General features: G+C 40.0%; 3 protein-coding genes across 4 annotated transcripts; 2 read left to right on the forward strand and 1 right to left on the reverse strand.

Moving 5' to 3' along the window:
* Positions 1 to 1,731: 1,731 nt before the first annotated feature.
* On the reverse strand, positions 1,732 to 7,489 carry rrp9 (ribosomal RNA processing 9, U3 small nucleolar RNA binding protein). Of its 2 annotated transcripts, none has more exons than XM_071895199.2 (15): positions 7,306 to 7,489; positions 6,948 to 7,042; positions 6,683 to 6,795; positions 6,493 to 6,560; positions 6,320 to 6,361; positions 6,053 to 6,179; positions 5,791 to 5,915; positions 5,493 to 5,585; positions 5,283 to 5,383; positions 5,059 to 5,193; positions 4,182 to 4,244; positions 3,907 to 4,052; positions 3,540 to 3,619; positions 3,197 to 3,270; positions 1,732 to 1,896 (listed from the first exon to the last, which is right to left on the reverse strand). In XM_071895199.2, exons 1-15 carry the CDS (start codon positions 7,387 to 7,389, stop codon positions 1,794 to 1,796), a joined length of 1,449 nt encoding a protein of 482 aa, XP_071751300.2. In that variant the 5' UTR covers positions 7,390 to 7,489; the 3' UTR covers positions 1,732 to 1,793. The 2 variants fall into 2 exon arrangements, with proteins under 2 accessions (XP_071751300.2, XP_071751299.2); XM_071895198.2 differs by having other exon boundaries at positions 3,895 to 4,052.
* Positions 7,490 to 7,914: 425 nt separating this feature from the next.
* Positions 7,915 to 10,897, forward strand: LOC139908544 (uncharacterized). The gene is made up of 6 exons (XM_071895276.2): positions 7,915 to 8,038; positions 8,341 to 8,509; positions 8,639 to 8,795; positions 9,043 to 9,218; positions 9,436 to 9,664; positions 9,792 to 10,897. The coding sequence occupies exons 2-6, from the start codon at positions 8,354 to 8,356 to the stop codon at positions 9,995 to 9,997; spliced, it is 924 nt and encodes a 307-aa protein (XP_071751377.1). The 5' UTR covers positions 7,915 to 8,038; positions 8,341 to 8,353; the 3' UTR covers positions 9,998 to 10,897.
* Positions 10,898 to 14,640: 3,743 nt separating this feature from the next.
* On the forward strand, positions 14,641 to 15,921 carry LOC139908568 (putative G-protein coupled receptor). Its single transcript, XM_071895319.1, has one exon. It carries the CDS (start codon positions 14,641 to 14,643, stop codon positions 15,919 to 15,921), a length of 1,281 nt encoding a protein of 426 aa, XP_071751420.1.
* The last annotated feature ends 7,407 nt before the right edge of the window (positions 15,922 to 23,328 follow it).

Here is a 23,328-nt window from a genome sequence, read left to right on the forward strand (position 1 = left end):
CCATAGAGTTCAATAGAAAAAAAAGGGACAACAGCAATAGCCAATCATAAAGTTGTCTACTACTTCATACCAATGCAAGTCAAATATTGCAGCCAAATCCTGATAATATCCACTAAAATGCAGAAAGGCTGAAAAGAGAAGTAAACTCTGCACAAGTGATCTAACTGGTTTGAGCTCCCATCATGAAATGTTAAACACACATGTAAATTCACCATGAGAAACAATTCAAGCTCCCACATTTGATTTATCAGAAATAAAATAAGTAAATATAATAGTCCCTAATTATCCCAAGGATGCTTACTGTAGGACTTAAATATTTGTATCAATTGCAGAGTTGTATGTGCTTTTAAGTGTTGATATGCAAATACACATTACAAATGGAGTATTTCCAGCTGTCATGCATCCTTGCATATTGCCGTTTAAAAGTAGTAAAGTATTTGCAATTATGCATGTGAACACCAAAAAACACTTTTTTGAGATCACAGCAGGCATTTACAACTCATTATACACATTTTCCACTTCTTTGATCTTTCATGTACAGCTTTTTAAAAAGGATTTCAGCTCCATAGCCTTGTCACTGCTACATCCAAGTGTAGTGGTACACAGATGTACAGCTCCATAGAAAACTGGAATAAATGGACAAGGTATGTGAGTAACCATTATTTTCTGGGGACGAGGCCATATTATCTAATCTCTACTAAAACATTAAACTCAGTATTGTGAATCATCCTCCAATCCACTGTCTAAGTCCAATCTACATCAGTGTTCCATCACAGAGCTTTGTTTCTTGATTTGGCATCGTCTTTGGCCTTGTCCTTAATTGAAATAAGTGGAATTCCCCTTTAAATACAAACAGCTTATCTTCTTCTTGGGTCAAGTGAAATTATGTCACCGTTTCCCTTTTCCCAATGTGTGATGTGTGTGCCCTGACACCATAGCAGTCCATCCATACATGAGTTTAATTTCAAAATGAGATTTCCACCCTAGGAAACAAAATGCTACCGACAACATCAACACGTTAAGTATTGGAAAGAAATGGATTACTAACACTTATGTTCCATCAAGAAGAATAAACTATTATAGTGAATAAATGAGAAAAAAATAGGCTACAAAAAATATATCAGAAAAGTAACACAATTGCTTCTGCCAAGGCTATTGCTGGAGGAAAAAATGTGCAAGTAAATAGGCTCATCACTGCCCCATCATGAAGCCACAGTTTAAAATATAAAAAGCCAGGGTTAAATCCAAACTTAAGCCCAGTAGCCCACTAATCTTGCCTCAGGAGACAGGCCCCTGGTAATTTTAGGAAAATGTTCACTTCTCAGCACAATCAGTGCAGGTTGCACAGTTTCAGCAAAATTCCCTAAAAATAAATGACAAAACACAAAACCTCTAGTTTGGTTCAAAATCATCTGAAAAAGAGCGTAGGAAAGCTTGGATATGGAGAGTTTGGATAGGAGTTGACTGCATCAACTCCTAAGAGACTGGGCTCTTCTCACCAAATATTATGGGCCAGTCCAGTCACAGCCCACCCCACCACACTGGTCTGATGCCTTCATTGAGGCACAAGCTGTTAAAAGCACTTTTCAATCACTAAATCACATGGGAACCCCATAGCAAACGCCTGTAGGATGAAATCACCGCACAAAGATGGTTTTAAAATAGGATACAAGCTGCATTTTTCCTCTCAATGAAGCTGTTAAGTAGGATAAACAAACATGATAAACAGGCAATTGTTAAAGAACTTTAATTTACAAAAAAGAAAAAACAATATGGAAACATTTAACAATCCACTATTCAGCAGTCTTGTCTTCTTCTTGCTGAGGACTTTTTCTTTTGAGAGGAATAACATACAGCCCATTCTTTGCCTCTTTTAGTCTCCACCATCGGCCCAATCTTGCAGAAATACAAAGAGAAACCAAGAATCATGAAAAATGAACAGACTCTGTATAATTGGTAGAATTTGAAATATTGATATTCTAAGGCTAGAGCTTAGCCATTTTTGATTCTCAAGATTTAAGTACAAAATATGCCAATTCACTTGACTAAATACAATTTAAACAAAGGAAACTGAAAGAATACCAGGGCGACATCGACACCAAGAGTTCAGAAACCCCCAAAATCTCTAAATAGCGACAAAAACGTTTAGATATTTTCTCTAACTGTTAAGTCCCTCAAACTTCTGGGTGAAAGTCATCATTGCAGATTTATTTCAACCTGGTATTATCATGCATTGCTCACACCAAGTTCCCAAAATGCATCACAATGGGCTTTTGCCTGCTACAGACTAGTGTGAAGGTGCGTTGAGGAACATCTATTTGTGATGGTTCCCTACATGCCCATATTTTACGCTATCAAACATGCACCGTTACTCCCACTTTTCCTTCAGAGCATCATACCACACCACTAAAGTAACTGGCTATACTCAGTGCAAAGATAATTTAGAAAATGATGTTCGTTTAAGCAAAGTCAATTGTTTAGAATTTTTCTCATCTCCAGTGAGCAATAATCTGTACCCCAGCAAAAACGGATGTTACAATTACTGGTACACTTGATTGCTACACTAATTAAATTCCTCCTAGGTTTACTGTTTGGTAATTTTCCTTTTATTCAGTATGACTGCCTCAAATATGACCCATCTAGATCATGAGTCTCATGGCGAATTCCTTTGAGGTGCTCTGTCAAGCCGACAGCAGGCTCTGCATTTCAAATGGTACAGGCCAGGTTCACCCATTATCCACTAGTGTACACTGCAAAAAATATCCATCTTTTTCATCTGTCATTTTTTGTTAGTATTGAGTCTTAAAACCTTATTTTTCTTAAAACAATTAAATAAATCTGCCAATGGGGTGAAGTAATTTAACTTCTTTCCAATGTAAATTGCTGCATTTCAAGAGTTTTCTTCAATCAAGTGACATTATCTTGACACTAGCGGTGTGATCCACCTTATTTCAAGATATTGTCACTTGTTTCAAGAAAACTGAAAACAGGTGAGGGTGAACTGGAAACAATGTGAAACATTGAAATGTGTTTTCACTGCTTTGGGAATATTAACTGAATCAGAATGGATTAACAGTGCCATCTAGTGGCCTTTTTTCCCACCCAATCATTGGAATCTGAATCTGCGCTACCAGTCATTAGTCAATATGACCCACACAGACAGTTTCTATGGGAACATGACCATTAGTCCAGTTACCTGTGCTCTTGTCCAACTCCTGCCACCAAGAACTGGCCAGAGCTTGAAAACTTCAGACTGTTGACAAACCCCGTCTGAGAGAGAAAGTAGGGACAGAGAGAAAATAAAGGTCTTCAGGGTCAAAAATACAAGTCCCATTCTAGATGACAAGTGTGGCTGAAGACCCCAAATCCAATCAAGATCCTGACCCAGTGGTCCAAGAAACCCCCACCCTCCTTCCATAATACCCAGATATTGAGAAAAGTTAGCTGGGGAAGCATTGTGTAATTTATTCAAGAAGTCTGTCTAATTAGTTGAAGAAATACAATTTCAAACAAAAAGAGACAAGCAGGTCTGAGCTTACCACTGGCACACTGAAAAGAGGCTGCAGCCCACGAAATCCCTGGCCACACTTCCACAGCTGCACCTTCGAGTTGTGGGAACCTGTAAAGAAACAACCATTGTTGTTTCATACTGTTACAGATTGCCAAACATCTTCAGTGCAGTTAAGCCAAACATAAATGTGACAGCTGTTGTACTTATGGGTATTTTGAATGTGTATGATGCTTTATCAGGTCCAAATCTTATTAATTTCATTGATGTAATTAGCATTTTACACAACAGGACACATTCCACTGTGCAAAGTTTTAATGAAAGTCTTTTGCACAGTGTGTGTACGTGTAAGTGTGTTTTGAAAAGCTTGTGAAGAGGATTCTCACAGCCAGAGGCACCTGAGGCGACGGTATCGGAGTTCTGAAGTGCTGCTACTGATGCTACCCAATGAGGTTGCTCCAGCCCCGCATCGCCATGGCAACCATGAGCCTGCTTCACCGTGCTCAGGGGCTTCTTCTTGTTGACACTCCAAAGAGACACGGAGCTGAGGCGTTCCGAAAATTGAGAGAGGGCACAAAAAGAGAAATGTGAATGAAAAGGATAAGCAAGTTACATCCTGTAAAAAACTGTAATTCACACAATGTGACTGAAAATCTACCAGCTGATGTCTTACCCATCGTCAGCGCCTGTTATCATGTGCTCCTCATTTATAAGCTGGATGCAGTCGATTGAACCCCTGGAGGTGACCCAAGCAGAAGCAGTTACAATAGAGAAAGGCCAAGACACAGATGTGTTAGTCAAACTGTACTTTCTTCAGAGCAGTGCGACATTCTGTCCATCAATGGACCTGTACTAACCCTTTAGCAGATAATGGAAAAAAAATACTCCACTGGATTCACCAAGGTTCTGATTATTAGAGGACAATATTGATCCCTGCATAAGGAACCTGCAAACTGGGCACTAAAGGATGATCTTGTGAAACAGTTAACTTATTTTAATTTGCTATGGTTTATTATAACTAAATTACTGTCACAAAAATAATGCAAAAATACCATTCCAAATGGAAAATAATAATCACTATCTGCTGGGTTGCTATTAAGAATAATTTATGGTAAACCGCAGCCTTGTCCTAAAACTGAACCCCAAACTCGCATGCTAAATTCAGCTGTATCAACTAATACATATCCGAAACAGAAAAAAAAAATTGCCGTTATTTTTTACCCCACTACCTCTTGGATAGCATCTTCCATTTTACCTACTCACTTAAATGCAAAAAATAAGTAAAATCTTTTACGTTACATAAAAATTTAACGTTGAAAGAAATATTTTCCCACAATTTTAAAATTCAGAATACTGTGCCTGTTATCAGTCGGCACCACTGAGTTTTTATACTGGCCTTATGGAGTGGCTCAGTGACAGGATGAGCCCCTTAGGAACTGGAAGAAAGCCCACGAGTGAGACCAGACCAAAAAAAAACTCACTTGTGACAATATGCGAGATACAACAGCGGGAGGTGATAACACAGGAAACTGACAGAAAGAGAGACTCACTCGTGGCCATGGAACACCAGCTGAGATTCCTCGGCTATCTTCCACACCCTCACGGTGCGGTCCCTCCCGCCTGCGGACACACAGCGCTCACGGCTCAGACTGTCCAGTCCTGTGATGACATCCTGATGCCCAAAGCTACGGAGATTCACAATGACAGCAACATTCAGAGATGCAAATGTTGGGCAATAAAGATAAATGAGCTTTCAGTCTAATCCGTTACTCACAGAGTTTCCACGTAGGCGTTCTCATCCACATTCCACACCTTGACTGAGCGATCGTGAGAGGCGCTGTACAGATCATGAGTTCCCTTCCTGAAGGAAAGACCCTGAGAAGGAAAGAGGTTTGATATGATTCACGAGAAAACCTCAGGGAGGTTATTTTATGCATAGGGTTATACATAAGGATATATTGTGAGAGAGAGAGTGAGAGCTTACCGACACAGGGCCTCTATGTCCTGTGAATTTATATAGGTGTGTACATGTTTCTGCCTCCCAAATCATGATCAGTTTGTTCATGTCTCCAGTGGCCTGAAAAGGTATTGAGAAAGTTGATTCTGTTACAATTTTGATATGTCACACTTTGGCAAGTCTAACTGAACTGAACATTCAGAAATGATAGATTGTAATACTTAAACATACATAATTAACATAATTCAGTAGATAGGCCTATATTTCAAATCAAGTTTACCAAGACTGAGATTATGAGCAGATTTGCTAGGAGTGGACTACTCACCAAGTACTTCCCATCTGATGATATGGCCATACACAGGACATGGGCGGTATGTCCAACATGGCGATCCTCTGTACCTTTCCTTCCACCAGCTATTGTGTGCAGTTTCTTACCACTCTCAACATCCCCTGAAAATATAAGGAAACAACTAATTGGACTGGGAATACCAAATCAGGCCATTGAGGCAATAACCTTCTAGCCTCCTCAGCTGTAAGACCATTTTCATTCAGACATTTTCATTCAGACCATTTCAGTGTATACGCACATTTAATGATGGAGCAGTCTTTAGCAGCAGAAAAGATGCACTTGTCATCAGGGGTGATGACCAGACAGGTAACTGGCAGTTTGTGCCCTCTTAACAACCGGATCTCAGAGGCATCTGGTGGCATCAGCTAGAAGCCAGGACAAAAAACAGACAAATTAAATGCATATCATGTCACTTTGTTAATATATGGCTTTTTCCAAGATACTGAGCATGCAATGGAAACACAAGAGATTAACATAGGAGTTGACAGAAAATTCACACACTTACATCTTTGGCAATAAGTCGCTGGAGCTTTCCTTTCTGTTCAAGCTGTGGGAAATAAAGTACACAGCAAGATGAACATCATAAATATCATTTATCTTTAATATAAACTCCAAAAACAAGCAAGAGAAGTATGTTGTATCCAACATACAGACTTATTAAAAAAATAAATATCTTACCACTTCGTCTTGAAGCCTTCCAGCAACCAGGTCCGTCTCAAAGGCTTCCTCTTCTGCTTTCTTTTCCTCTGATGAAAGCAGACACAAAAAGTCATACATGTATGCTCAGACTACAATCTTAAGTCTTGATGTTGTAGTCTTGCTGTGGCTAATCATGAAGGCTCAACAGCTCATAGGCCAAAAGACTTACCTTCATCCCTTAACTGATCAAGGTAATGTTTAGCTAATCTGAGCTTCTTCTCCTGTGGCGTTTCGTCATATTCATGCTCTTCATTGGCCTGCCTTTTCTTGTGCACTGCAGGGCTGTGTAACAGAAACAGTAGCGACTAGATAAATTAGTTCTGTGCTCTTGCCCCAGGACGCAGAAAGTAGGTAGTTATCAACATAGATATAAAAACTTTTTTACATCTATGGCTATCAATGCATAACCATCACTCAGCACATCAGAAGTTCACCTTTCTGCCTCTGAGTCACTGGAAATCTCCTCGTTGTATTTGGAGTTGGGTTTCTTTGCTCGTCCTTTACTATTTCCTCCAGAGACCCCATCGCTCTGCGCCAGTAGAAAACAAGAGGTTAGCAAAGGGAAAGTTTGACTACAACTTATAGACAGCTGCTAACACACATTAAGGTTAACTTAGTGTCTTAAATAGCGTAATTCAGTTAGTGCTAAGACCGCAGGTTAGGTAAATTAACTTAAGCAAGTCAACATGCTAGGAAAGCGCATAACCTGGTAAGATGTAGCTAGTGTAAGGTCTACAGCTAAGGTAAGTTAGTGTGCATTAGCTACCCTGCTAACAAGTTTTGCTCCGTTACCTTTCGTTTTGACACTGTTGAATTATTTCCTTTTTTGGAAAACTTTGGGTTTTCTTTTTTCTTTATGAAGAAATTAGAAGACATGGTGAAACACGGCAGACGGTGTTTCAAAGTAAATGATAATTATGGATAGCGCTGCTACCCAACTAGTCTAGGCAAGTCAACATTGATCCCACATGGGTACACACTTCAACCAAACTATGAGGTTGAGCGGCTGTTGAAATGGAGACGCTGATTGGCTGATCTTCACAGCTGCTTTCGCCCCGCCCACTAAAATGTCTAACATGTCCCGCCTTCTATTAAAACGCAGACATCTAAATGGCCAAGCAGGCTGACGGCAATACAAATCTGAATTTTCATTGGCTAGATAACCAAGTTTAGATGAGCAGGAAACTTGTACTGAGGCGAAATACTTCCCTCGAGGAAGAAGTTTTCTCAGATTTGTTCCGCACATAATTGGAAAAATTAAAATTACACTACACAATAACCTTACATACATTTCTCACATATATAGTGAAAGATAAACAGAGGAACCGTATTTCACAAACATTTTGCCGGGAACATTTTGCGCAGCTTCCAATATTCACCTGTAATTGTATCAGGATCTATGTACTGCACTACTGCAGTAGTACTACTACTTCCTCTACTACGCAGTATTTCCATTTACTGCGCTGTCTTTTGTCCTCAATGCGTATCGTTACATAGCATTCCCGAAACCGAACTGAACAGCCAGGTGAGGCTCTTATGAACTAGCAAAATGTGAAAAGCTGTTTTTTTGATGTGATTGTTGTTAAAGACAGTTTCTATCGTTCAGTGGTTCCAGCTGTAGGCAAGCTGAGGGCTAGGAGGAGGGGTGATGGGCAGGGGGTGGAGGATGCAATATTAACTAACTTTTTTCACATGAACGCGTTTAAAATGGACCAATTCATCATTCGGAACGAGTGAAAAAGTTTGACTCAAAGTTTTACTCCATGCTATGCCAAAAAAGTAAGGCTCGGCGTGTTTTATACATTTAACAACCCCTACTCTTTCCAGATTTTTTATACCCATGCCACCCAAGAGACGGGCTGTGGCGGCACCAACACAACCACCAGTCAAAATGATAAAGATTGGCTCAGACACACAGGACTTTGGCTGTGATCCCGTGGAGGATAAGTACAGATTCTCTGAAGCTCCCAGCTACTCTCCTTTTCCCAATCAAGAGGTGAACGATTTAACTAGCCTACTTATTGCTTTTTTTTTATTTTTTATTTTTTTTTTAATAAATGTTTGCCTAATTGTTTTAGCTTACTAAACATGCCAACGTGTTTAACTTTAACTTTGTACTTTGCAGGCTGAACCTATTGACTTTGAAGAAGAAAATGATGCCAGTCCAGGGATCAGAACAGACACAATAAGTCTTCTTATGAAAATAGAGCAACTGCAAGCACAACTCAAATATGAACGCAGATGTAGGATTTTGGCCGAGAGAGAATTGAGGGAGCTGAAAGGTGGGTTGAAGGACTGATGGATTTGATTAATTTGATAAATGAAATAACAATATACTAACAGAAATACAGCATGATATCTGTCAAGATGAAACAATACAGTTGCATGACTTATTTTGATTGTGGTCCTGTGGGTTTTGAACACATCCCAACCCAAAATAATTATAGGAAGCTATGATGGATACTGAATAAAGTTGCTCGGCCATGTCATTTCTTAAGTGATTTTCATCTATTTGATACCCTTTGGCAGAGATGAACAGCCTCATGGTGCAGATGAGACACACGGCACAGGAACTGCGAGCGACTCTGGACCATGTCCAGCAAGGAAGCGAGGCAGCAGTTGCGCCGCAAAACACAGAAGACGAAGCCATCTCTTTTCTCACTGAGCCTGAGGCGGACATGAGGATGCTGCATCACATCCCAGAGGTCAGCGCCCATATGCTCGATGTTTCTCACAGCAGTACTGTTTTTAGGAACATCGGTCAGTTCACTTGAATGTGGTTGGAGGCGAACATGCATTTGAGCCCAGGTCTCACCCCATAGGAAACCACTTCAATAAGGGAAGATTGTTTACATGAAGAATATTTTCCATAGCTGTTTTTTGTTAATGCATCTTCACAGATTTGTTTGTTTTCGCCCTCAGGACGATGAAAACTATCTTTATCTCTCCGAGGGTCTGAGAGTCCCTAAGAATCTTTATGAGCGCGTCTCGGAGATCACAGACTTCAAAAAGTATACCTCGGCCCTGCTGATGATGCTTTTTGACAGAGAAACCCTGGCCACGCACTCTCTGCAAGGCCGAAGGACCAACGTTACTGGAGAAGATTGCCAAAAGCCTCAACTCCCACCTGAAATCTTGAGGAATATTATTGGTATTGTATAGAAGATCTTAATATCTTTGAATTTTAAGCACACAAGCCTTATCAGTCACTGGACATTTTTTTTTTATGTGTATTTGATAATGAAAACTTTGATAATGTGTTTCTTACCCTTTTCCAGACCACGTGGGAAACAAGTTCGGTGTTGATAGCAGCCAAATAAAAACGGCAATCCGGACGAAACTGAATAATGAGGACAAATTATTGAAGAAAAGACTGGGATTGGGTAAAGCTGAACACAAACTTCTTGTTGATCAAATCTCTTCCCGAGACGCTTCAATCCTGTCTGAAAATTCTCTGATGAAAAATGATGGGTGTCACTTATAGTTGATGGGGGTCAGGAGAATATTTTTTATTTTTTTGTCTCCTTTTGTTCACCAGTATTTCATGGCAGGTAGCTATGCTTGACACGTTGCCTTTTTCAATCAATATGTCTAGTACATTTGGTATTGAAATCTAGTCCTTTAGCTGATATTAAAATTAGTGTTCATTATATCTTTTAATGCTGTTTACAATCCTAGGTTTTGTTTTACTGTAATTGACAACTGCCATTGTCCCTATGCGTGTAAAACAGTGTAAGGTCTGACCTGGGGACCGAACCAAGCCATTGAACAGCAATGTAAAATGTCAAAAATGCATGAATGTCAATGGTAAAATCAACCAGGTTTTCTTATTTTATGAAATTTTTACTTATTTGAGGTAGTATTTGTGGCTGATGATCTTTGGTGATTGACAAATAACAAGTTTGTCAAGTTGGTCTTTGTGAAGTCGTTATACTGTATATCTACTGGATAAAGCCGGTTTATGTAAGTGGAGGTAGGACATATGAAATGTCATTTTAATTAATAGAGATGCGGTGTCTTCCCTGTACTTCACGACAATTTCTGCGTTGCATCTACACCAAGTGGTACTGTATTTCTAGAATAGTTTTTATGCAGTTGCAGAGTATGCTGTACGTGGTTGTCGACCTTCCTGCTTCCACAATATCTGTCACATCACATCATTGTTTGTTGTGCTTTACTGAGGGCCAATAAACTTTCACGGTTGATATCATTCTGTTATCTTCACTTCTGTACATCAGCACAGAACTGTACTGTATGTTCTCATGGGAATGTACTTTTCTTGTTTTCCCAACAACCAACAGATGTCAGTGCTGAGCTCCATTTCATGCTCTTCTTCAAGCATTGACCCAGTTCATAAAGGGTGCAACTGTTCTGATACATGGGCTTGTATTATTTGATGGAGTCAAGACATAAGTGCAACCCCAAGCAGATGCAAAGGTTTTTATGATTAATCAGGAAGACTTGCATCACTAATTTCTGTGATCACATACAGTATAAAAAGTGTATTCCAGATTTCCAGCTGTGTGTAAGATGGCGAATGAGCTGAGTGAATCCAACCTATATTTCAGTGTCTGTTTATTTTCCTGGGGCCCAGGAGAAGCCTGCAGAGGAGAATAGAGGAGCATGTGTGAAGGCAGAGTAGTGTACAATGTGTGACAGTCACTGCCACATACTGACAGATGAAAGGCAGTGTGTGTGTGTGTGTGTGGGGGGTGGGGGGGGGTGGGACATGGTTGGTGGGTGCGGTTTCATAGAGTCATCCTCTCTTGAAAGATGTGATTTGAACAATGACCAGTTGCTGGCTCCTCCCCCCCCTCTGAGCCAGCTGTGCTGTCTCAGTGGACTCACAACACATCACCTCTCTCTCTGCTGATACCATACTGCCCCGAGGTCCTTCCAAGGTTCATCCGTCTGTTCATCAGAGGAACTATGGTCTTCATTAGAGGTTGCAAGGCAGCATAGCTCCATAGTGTAGTACTGATCCTGATAAGAGCGCTGTGCGGTCCACCTGCAGTCTCCACACCAGGAAACAATAACACCTGACTTGACTTTGGCACTTTGAAGGATTCTTGTGGAGAGACAAGTTGTCAGCGGGCTTTGGAAATTTGGATACAATTTGGAAAAAGACTTTTTGGAGGAGCTACGGCAAAATTGAAAAACATGACAAAAGTTGTTTGGTAAGTTTTTGTATTGCTCAATCAGCAGGTTTAAGTAAGTGCTTATGGAGACACAAGACTAACCTAACTTTCTTTGGTTAATTCCAGCTTTGACGCTATTTGTCTTTGTCATTGGAGAAGATAATATCAAAAAGGAAGATAAAGATAATGCACCAATAATGCAAGTCTATATGCTATCTAATGTATGTTGTATGTTGTAATGTATGTATCTAATGTAGTATGTTTGATATTGAAAGGAAAAAACGATGGTATGTTTTTTTGTGTAATTCTGTATATAGAGTTATCCACTGCAGATTCATAAGAGCTTTACTTCACAAGCACTTTCATTTCTGTGTCACAAAGAGGATGTCTGACACTGAAAAATTGAGCACCATACTTGGTTTTGGGTGTGTGTGGGGGAGTGATAGATGATGTTTGAATAGGAACTTATTATTCATTCAACATGCTGTTTAACAATGTGTAATTGTCCCTTATGTACAAAGGCAATCTGGTCAACTTTTGACCATGCAATAATTTATAATAATGGTGGAAAGTTACTCTATAAGGCTAACACAAGACTCTCAAGATATTTAAGAACACTTCGGCTGGAAAAGCTCAAACAATGAGTTGGTATCAGTAACCGTTGGTATCTGAAAGGTCATCAAGATTGGTGTTGGACAGCAAACACTTGAGCATCCACAGACAAACATTACATCTTCTGAATGGTCCAGATCTCTAGTTTCTGGGCATGATATTTCATAAAGTTTAGACAGTCCTTAAATTCATAGTTTGTTTTTTCAACAATGAGGCATAACAGCAAAAATGTTGCTATATCATCGCACATAGACTGTCTTGCAGCAGAAAGTCATATGGTTCAAGCTATGTCATGCTGATGCTGTACCAGGACAGTACAGGGCCTACAGCATATGGTCTTCTCAATTTCACAAGTGTATCTGCAGAAATGTATGCCATGCTGCACATTTTATAAGAGCCTATTTTCACCAATTCAACCAATTGTTTTTTTCTGGCCTTTTTTCCTTCAAAGGTAATATAACTAAATGTATCCTAAATTAATGTAATTTTGCCAATCCTCACATTTGAGCTAGAGTTTGCCTATTGAAACAAATTATATATATACTTTATATATAGGTTTTTTTTTTCAAGGTTATAGCTAGTTTGACCCATTCAAACTTGTGACATCTATATCCCTAAATACTACTAATATTCTTTTGATGTGGCATAAAATGGGTGGTATCAGTGGAATGCTTGGAATATTAACTTCAGTTCATTCTAGAATTAAAATTGGTTCTTAAAATAATTAAGAAGCTGATCACACTGGTGGGATTACAAGTTGTTCCACTGCATGCTATGATTAACAGCTTTAAAGGGGATTAAAAGACCTGCATAATTCCCTCATCCTAATGATAATTTAGAAAAATGATGTGATGATTTGTGTCTACTTAAAAATGTGCCAACGAGGCAGAACTACAACAAAGGCGTTTTCTCCCTTATTGCTGGTCTTTGTGCTGAAACAACAATTAAAAAGTATTAGTGAATTAAATTAAGTGGAAAAGACTAGTGGCTGAAAATGATCATCCGTTTTAGAAGTGAAGCGTGGACCTTAAGGATTGTAGCATATGCTGCATGTGCTGCAACTGGAACATGATGAAAACGAGGACACCCTTACATAATATGCATGAGAATGTACATGTACTAGTCCTTCCTGGGGATAAATCTCATTACAAACGTGGCATGCCAATAGCTGTCCACCAGAGAAGATTACAGCGGGGGAGAGCATCAGTAGATCACTGGCAGTGAGCAGGCACATGTATTTAGGACACAGCAGCCTCCACAGTCATACATTAGAAACCTGATTATGATATCAGCAGAAGTTCAACAGATTCATGCATGAGAGGCACACATTGTTATAGGGATGCAGTTGCCATGCAGTTGAAGTTTAATGGCTCATAGCGTTGCAGCACTGCCATTTGACGCAGCATACTTGTTTTAATGTCCAGTAACTACATCCTCATTTGCAGTGAATTCAAGCACACAGCAAAAGAGGAATATTCACCCAGTAGTTGTTGGTTATTTTTAATTTCTGGTAAGAATTTGCCCCGCGATTCTGGATCAGACCTCTCCTGGTAAGAGGTTGTGGCTTTGATGGCGTTATGCAGGGTGACACTGAGCACATACTAATCAATGCAGCCTGCTCCCTGCAGCTGGGCTAAAACAAGCACACTCATTATCTTTCATTTCAAAAGGATGGGGACGGATGGAGGAGAGACAGGGTGTCCTCCATGAATTATTCCTATTGATCATGTCCCTACCTCACCAAGCGGGAGAGCACCCCTTCTTAAATATTCCCACAAATGAGTTATGGGAACAGTTATTGATTCACTTTGCCATACCTTTAAGGGGAAACGGCAGGTACCAGATATGTGCTCTTGAAGGCCATGATGCTGCAGTAAGGATTGTAACTCTGAATGTTTATATGTTGCACATTTGATTACCAGTCACTATGGGGAATGCTACAGTATGTAGTCTATAAAATGATAATAAGTATTACATTTAATGAAGGCAAACCGCTTAATGTTTTGATATATTGGTAGTCGCTCCGGACAGTATTATGTTTGCCTGTCCCAGATGGATATACCAATCATTAAACAGGACAGGGCTTAACAGTGCTTATGCAGATGAAATCTAACTTTCAACATCTGTCCTGCTGACTATTTTAGAATTGGAACATGATGTACCTAAACTATGTTGTTTTCAGCAAGATACAATCCAAGCTTTAATTTACAAGATTTGCCATAAATGCCATAAATGACCTGTTATAATGACCTTTATTTTCTCCCCAATAGGAATGAAGAGAATTTCATTTGACCTGTGGAGGATTCTTCTGTCGCATTACTGAAAGATGGGGGAGTCTGGAATACAGTTGTGTACTTTGAAACCTTTACTTTGAATCATGGAGGAGACTGGTTCACTTCCGACCCCTGAGTTCAATGACAGCACCACCTTTTGGCCACCTATGCCCTCGGCCCCCAGCAGACAGCTGGGCACCCTCCCCAACTCCCAGACACGCTTTAAGGACCTGTCAGGGATTTTTTTCATGGTGACCCTGAATGTTCTGGCACTTCTGGCCAACACTGCTGTTCTGGTGGTTGTCATAAAAGCCCCTCACCTTAGGAAATTTGCCTTTGTGTGCCACCTGTGTGCAGTGGACCTGTTGTGTGCCATATTGCTTATGCCTCTGGGAATTGTGTCCAGCTCCCCTTACTTTGCTGGTGTGGTGTTCACTGTGCTGGAATGCCAAGTCTATGTCTTCCTCAATGTATTCCTCATAGCTGCCTCTATCTTCACCATCACGGCCATCAGCGTGGAGCGCTACTACTACATCGTCCACCCCATGCGTTATGAAGTCAAGATGACACTGAAGCTGACCGCGGCTGTCATGGTGATGGTGTGGGTGGCCTCTGCCGTGCTGGGATTGTCCACTGTGTTTGGGTGGCCGTCGTATGGCAGCCTGAGCTCCATTAGTGCTGCACACTGCTCGCTGCACTGGAGCCACAGCGGCCACAGACGGGCCTTCTCTGTGTTCTTCTGTGTCGCCTGCTTCTGCCTACCTGCGGTTGTTATTTTTGCTGTGTACTGTAACGTCTACAAGGTGGCGCGTGTGGCTGCCCGCCAGCATGGGCCCCTGCCCTCATGGACAGCCAGCCAAATGAAGCATCGCTCAGACTCAATCAACAGCCAGACGACCATCATCACCACCCGCAACGCCCCCCGCAGGATTGCTCGCGATCGGCCTTTTGGAGGCGGTAAAGCGGCGCTCACTCTGGTGGTTATAGTTGGCCAGTTTCTGATCTGCTGGCTGCCTTACTTTGCCTTCCACCTCCATCTGACACTAGACGCTTCACCCAAGATTCCCGCTGACCTGGAGGAAGTGGTCACCTGGCTGGCATATTCCTCCTTTGCTATGAATCCATTCTTCTATGGGCTTCTCAACCGGCAGATCAGGGAGGAGCTTTGTAAGTTGAGGCGCTGCTACTCAGCCCGGCCAGTGGAGCTGGCTGTCTCCAGCCACGAGGGCTCCGGACACGAGAACTTCCTGCAGTTCCTCCACAGGACGAGCTGCACAGTGGAGACCCGTGCAAGCTTTGCCACATCCAGCCCTAGGAACACTCTAGATCAAACCGGGCAGAGCGGCTTTAGGATACCAGGGCAGATCCCAGAGGAGTTCAGTTAGACATACCTCACTGTTGTGCCACAGGATGATTAGCCTGCAGGACTACTACAGCAGCAAGATAACTAGCAACAGTCCTTAACAGTACTTACACAACTGTCTAACTGCAATATGCATACAGTAAGAGATGAGATACAGCGTCAAGAGATAAATATCCATGTGTTGTTTCTTTGCAAATTGACATACTTTCATTTTTTTCTTTTATCTAAGGATAAGTGAAGAATGAGGGTGAGAGGTGTACATTCACTTTTCCACAAAAAAAGATATTGCAAGTGTGTTACATTTCATTATATTATTATTATTCGAAAAACTATCAGTGATACAGTTACTAATCTTAGGAACACTTTTACCTTTACTACCTAGCTACTAAAGCAATGTTACTGTTTGGCTGCAATCAGTACTACTCTTTTATTAAAAAGGTAATGGACATAAATATCACAATATACTTGAATAGAAAATTACACTATATCACAGTACATCCAGTAAACCACTTGACTGTTATCTGAGAGAGAGGGGGGGGTTTCAATTTACTGAGGATGAGAGTGAGTAGTAATTTATATTATACAATATCCCTAAGTGCTGGAGACTGTTTGGTTTTTATGAAATATAAACATCATATCATTAACAGCAATATTCTTTGTACAAATAATTATCACACAATTCAATGTTGTAATGTTGTATTTATGTTGAAGCAAATTATGTAAACTTTATTTATTGTATTGAGACATCACTTTTTGTTCAAGAATTGGTTGTATGTTTTTGCTTTAAATGTGCAAATAAACTCTAGACTTAATTTTTTTTTTTTTTTTATCATGTAAATCAGAGGAAAATAATTCAGGTCTACATCATTAGCAAGCCGTGTGTACTAAATATTTGGTTAATAGCACACTGTGCTTGATATGATCTACTGAACAGATTTGTTGTATGCTTTGGGCAAGAAAGTTCAAGAAATTGTATAACGGCCAGACAAATAGTTCTCTTTCCTCACCAGTCAATTTTGTTATTTTGGGAGCAGAGAATAACGTACTACTCTCTATTCAGTTGTGATCAGGAATGTTACAGGGACAACCTCTGAAATTGAGAGGCGATCAGGTGGCCTAGTGTTTAAAGAGACTGTCCCATAACCATGAGGTGTAAGCTTCAATCCAAGTAACAGCCAATGGATCCATCAAAAATCCATCACGTCCTGTTGAAGTGTCCTTGAGCAAGACACTGAAACCGTATGAACTCACTCAATGAAAGTCGATGTGGAAAAGAATGTCTGCTAAATGCTGTAAAAAGTGAATTTGAAGCACCTATCACTTCCCAACCACTATCTAGTGAAGAAACATTTTGTGTTTAACTAAAAGGAGCCATCTGTGCAAGCATGACGTTGTATGAACTGATGCTTTTCCTGTAGGTTTTTTGCTCTCTGCAGATGAGCTGTGATTCTCTGAGTCCTGACCTCCGTGTCGTCCATGTGCCCATTTATGAAAAGCCTATGGCTGAGACTGAGCCCAGTTAACACATGATTATATAAGGAGAAAATGCCATTTCATAACAGCTCAAAGTGGTTGTCTCTAATACCCTCTTAAGTGTATAGTGGCAGATTAAAAACAAAGAATTTATATTTTCATACATTTATTTATGGACATGACATACTTAAATCATGAGATAAAATCATGGGACATGCAGTTCTTTTTCATTAAACTATGTTAATCATAAATATTTGTCTGTGTAGGAACATTTTCCGCACAGATCAATGTGTGTGAAGACAGTTTGATGCTAAAATGTCGATAAGATGTTTTTTTTTGAGGGAATGTGCAGCCCTCCCACACAGACAGATTAGATTTAAGGGATAATGCTGGATAGACATGCTGATCACTGGTGACAAATGAAAAGAACATGCTGAGCTACATTTTCAAAGCCCTGTAAACACTATGTAGAGATCCAAACACAAAGGTGAATCAGTAAACAAACAAATAGATTAAATGGAGAGATATATTAGAAATAGCTCCTGTTTTGCCCACTCATACCATCTGCTTTGGTGAGGAAGATAGGAAGAGAGAAAAAACAAAGGGAGGAGGGAGAATTTCAGAACAAGGCTGCCTACTGACAGGCAGAGAAGAGGCATCCTACAAGGGTCCACACACACAAACGCAGACACACACACACACTCGCACATGCACTTGCACACACACACTTACAGACACACACACACACACACTGAAATCCAAAAGCACAAGGTAAAGTAATTTATAGAGGTCCGGATGTATTGTAAAATTTTAAAAGCAAGATAACACGGTGACTCTTTATGGTCTGTGGCTGTAAACACATTCACATAACTATTATCTGCTGCAGAGTATTTACAGAGGCAGAACATATGGTGGAGCAAACTCTACCAGCTCAACTTTGAAAACAATGAGTAGAATATTAATGCTACATTTTAGGATTACAGTATGCTAATATCTAATGAGACACAACTCCTGTAAGCCATGACAAGTCGTCTGTTTGTACACAGTCAAACACATATACATATACACACACACACATACACACACACTCACATACATCCACACACAGAAATACATATACACTCTCTCTCTATCGAAACAGGACATATCAAATGCTGTCCAGAATTTACATGAGATGAAAATATCGTCATTTATATCATAAATGTATGTCTTTATGGCTTATTTTTTTGTGTTTGTTAATTTATTTCTTGTTTATTTCATGTTTAATCTGGTTTTAATTTTAACCTGTTTTAGTATTACCCCAAATAATATCTTATTATGGAAAAATACAAAGCATATTTTATAAAATGTGAAATGGGCTCAAATGACGAAACCACATACAGTACACATGCCAAATTCTTGCCCCATTTTTTCCTCTCCACTCTGGGAATAGAAACGTTGTACCTGAAAATGAAGACATTTTAGGTATCTATCTATATACTGTAGGTATGATTTATGAAACAAAATGATATTAAAGAGGGGCAACAAGGATGATGAAAATACAGTTCAAAGAGGTGACTGCCCGTTTCATCACCCTGCTTCCATAGTGTGTGATTCAGTTTAATGAATATTTGAGCCTGGGCAGTCTTCATAAGTTGCTAATTAAAGTGAAGGACCTCCCATGTCAATGGCAGCTTTATTAAATCAAGACAATCACATCAATTGTCCATTCCTGTTGCAAAGGAGATTCATTGTAGATCAAACACAAGCCCACTCTCTAGAAAATGAGAATTCATGGCTTGAGCTCAGTTGAGAGTGGTTTGTTATTCAGCTGTACTTAATGGTAAACCTGTTGAAAAGGCCCAATATTTTCCTCTGTGCCGTACCTTCTGCTGTCTGTTCACTTTAAGCTTGATGATATTTCTCTGTTGTTGCAGAGACAGTGATAATGAGTGAACCAGTCCTGAGGAATCAAAGAGAGAAGGTGTGATTGATGGTCCTGTCCAACGGAGAGGAACACATTATTTCATTAAACTGTCCTTGAAACAGTGGCTGGATGAGTTGGCCCAGAACTGCACGCACACATATGACACGGATGCTTTTCAACCGTCTCCACAGAGCTCTCAAAAAGCAACCTGATGTCCACTACAGTCAGGAACCTCAAACTAATTAATACCAGGATGAGTAAATGCACACTGAGCGAATCACAGGCCCTCCAAAACCAAAACGTGCCCCCTAGCCTTCAGATATCAACTGATGAGTTTGTTCAAGTTTTGTGGAAAAAAGTGTCTTTATAAGCCAAACTCCAACTATGTATGGCATGTTTTTTGTCATTGAATCAACATACAATTATTATCATCTAACTTAATTGCAAAAACATTGAATAAATGCAATTTATTAATAAATGTACAACGTCAGTAGATAATCATGATTTGATTTTTTTCACCATGATGTAGCACTGAGAATGGGCAGAGGTACAAGAAGGGTAGCAGAAGTGTGCATATCCAACCTATATTTATATTTATTTGCTGGGTAAAAAGTCATGAGAAGTGATTAAAAAAAAGAGGATTATCCACACACTAGACTAAATCTCCTTTCTAAATACTTTATTAATTACAGTACAATGTTTCAACCCTCAGGTCTTCGTCAGGCAAACACACCACCCTTCATATTCTGTGTATTTATTGTGTAGGTTACTACAGCCTTTGGATCATAATCTTTACTGCCTGTAACATGGTTTGAGTACTATAGGTATGTGATTACCTGTGACCCTGTTGTTATTGATTGCAATTGTGACGTTACCGGTTGGCCGTCTATTCATAGTAATCTAATGATGTCACATGCATTTCCTTCCAATATGGTGGTTTACCGCATACACAGCTCATTGGCTGTGGCTGTCATTTGATTATAATCACCTGTTATTTTCCTACCAAGATGGCCGTGTGGTGATGTAACACAATACTATGAATACCCTTTTGTTCCACACAATGGTGTTCGCCTGACGAAGACCTTAGGGTTGAAACATGGTACTTTTTACAGAAACTGTATTATGTATAATACAGAAACTGTATTTTGTTAATGTTAGTGCTACTGCCAGCCAGTTTGCTATCTAACTATACAGCTAGCTGATGTTACTTTTCTCCCTCGTCCATCCATGCAATACAAGTGTATCTGGACATAAGATATTTGATGCTTTCTTACAACAAATCATGCTACATATAATTCACTCCATATCAGTCCTGACTCTTTATCAGAGGGGATCTGAAAAGTGCTGCTGAATTAATGGATGGTTGGTAGCCATTTTATGAAAGGAAAAGTGTGTGTAGCAAGTGGATCTCTGTGTTTGTGCACGGAAAGAGGCGTATACTATACTGTTTTGCACTGGATAGCGTAATACTATAAAAAATTGGTACTCATTATTCACAAAATTCAATTGCACTGAGTCGATTTCATGAGGGTGGCAGGTTGGGGGACGGTGGATGTGCTGGGGTAGGAAGGGCCAATAGCAACTCTTGCACCTGAATATGAATATATGAATATGAATATGATTATCCCATGTGATTCTCCTGTTTTGAGATGTTCGATGGGACAACCAGTGAGACCGACGATTGCACTGCAAAACACCATGAAACTAAAGATAATGAATTGTTAGTCTGACCTGTTGTGCTGAAAGCATGAAAACAGCTGGAACAGCAGGTGCTGGACAGGATGACATCACTCATGTCCTACATAAGCTGCTGCTGTTGGGACTAGCGGGTGTGAGCTTTGGGGTTATCAGAGTTTAATTAAAGCACTGGTTAAAACAAACATGCCAATAAGCCAGACTCATGTGCTCCCCCCTCAGTGATATGAATTTGATTAACATCTATCCAGTTTATGATTATTCACCATCCTAAATGAGGCGCTACAGGGAGAGATGAGGTATACTCTCTTTCTCTCTCACACCTACTACCCCCCCCCACCCCTCTCTCTCTCTCTCACACACACACACACACACACCCTCTCCACTGGTCTGTCTCCTCACCTGTCTAGTCATGGACACAAACAAACCCCATCTGGCGAGGTGTGCAGTCCATTAGCATACCGTTGTCTCCTGCTAGCCTGCACAACACAGGAAACTCTCAGTCATCAATACACTGTGTTCCCACTCTGTCTTCATCCAGCGAGCAGAAATTCATTACCATGGAGACCAATCAGTGGTCATCGTAGAGTAGCTCGCTTGTGTTCAACACTGTACAGTTGTACAGTTAGTTATATTCTTGATGGTAGTTTGTTATGTATTTAGCAGTAGATTACGATCAGGATAAATATTCACCTTTTTGGAATGGAAAACATTTATATTTTGCTTGCTTCACTTAATTTCTCAATAGTGCATAGGTAAAACACTATGGATGCACAGCTATCAAAGATGTATTCATGTAATTGGTTGTGGTTTACTGTTTTTTTAAAAAGCACACCTCCACTGACTTCACAAACAATTTGAAAAATAAAAAAGTAAAGTTCAGCACAGTAATCATTGGTTTACAAGGAAATGTAGGAGTAACATCTCTTTCCTGCCAATTGAAAAAAAACATCATATCTATATATTCCCTGCCCTGATTCACCAGAACACACCTACATTTCATTTTGTTTGGAATTTTATTGCTAATTATACATTGCTTTTGGAGATGGAGCCTTTTCAGAGAAGCTGGGAAGTTTGAATGGGGTGAGGACATCACTGAAAGGGGGCTTTGTTATTTTCAAATCCTTTTATCAGATTATGCCATCCCGGCTGTAGCATTGGCTCATCATTATGAGGATGATGATGAGAGCAAGGTGAGACGGCACACAAGGGTCTGGCAGGTCACAGGGGAAACTCTTTTGTTAAAGCCTACCACTGTGGACTCATAGCTGACCTATTAATAGCAGTGAGGATGATTTGTTAATGGGTCCAAAGGTTGACAGAGGAGAAAGGGTTTTCCTTAAAAGCATATTGTGAAACATACCTAAAGTAGTAAATCAGACTCTGCACCCTCACAGCTGAATGATTAGCTGCTTCCTGTAAAGCATCATCCTTTCTTTACCAAGAATTCATAGTCAGTGTTTCCTGTTTAAATTAAGAGACATTTTCCAAGATGAGCATTAATAACAGATCCGGACAGTGTGTGGGAATCATTATACCTGATTCTTGAAGAACCTCCAGGCAGTCGAATGATTAACATCACTTGCCAGACAAGCAGGAACATATTTCTAGTTAACGATACATATATTTTTAGTTAACGATACACACCATAGTAGGTAGTTTTTCTGCTATACGCCACAACATAGATATTTCACACATATAATATTCTTAACGTCTCCCAGTTGTATATTTAAGGCTATAATGAGAGAAAAGCTATACTGTAACTAATGGTTACTAGGTCAATGTTTAGCACAAAAATGGTGATACATCCACATCAGATTACATTTTATCTGCACTGAAGAGAGGTGAAGTGAGGTGCTAATAAAAGGAGACGTAACTGTTGTTACAGGCCAGAGGGAGGCAGTATTGTGTTGTCGTCTTGCAACTCTTGACCCCTTTTCTGTTCTGGACTCAAAACATTTCCCTGCAGTTAAATAAGACCTGGTAATAAAATGGTCCTGCAGCCTTATTCTGCTACTTTATATACCCCTTAGTATTTTAACTTTGCCCAATGAAACCCTAGAAACTATAATATCAATATGGCCTTCTCACCTGTTTGACTTTACAATCCTCTAATCTACTCTAGGTTATATATACCATTGAATTTACATGATGTGTGCACTCCATTCAGTTCTTTTACTCTATCTTTGCTGCCATGCCATGTTGTCTCTAGTAGACCTGCAGAGCAGAGGCGTGTATGTGTTTGTAAAAGGGTGTATCAGTGCACACAGAGAAAGTCGTCTCCCTGGTACAGTATTTATATCCTGGGAGGTAGGCGGCACTCCCTAAGCATAGGAAAGTGATCTACACATGAAA

This window comes from Centroberyx gerrardi, chromosome 5, assembly GCF_048128805.1.
Source record: "Centroberyx gerrardi isolate f3 chromosome 5, fCenGer3.hap1.cur.20231027, whole genome shotgun sequence".
NCBI lineage: Eukaryota > Metazoa > Chordata > Actinopteri > Beryciformes > Berycidae > Centroberyx > Centroberyx gerrardi.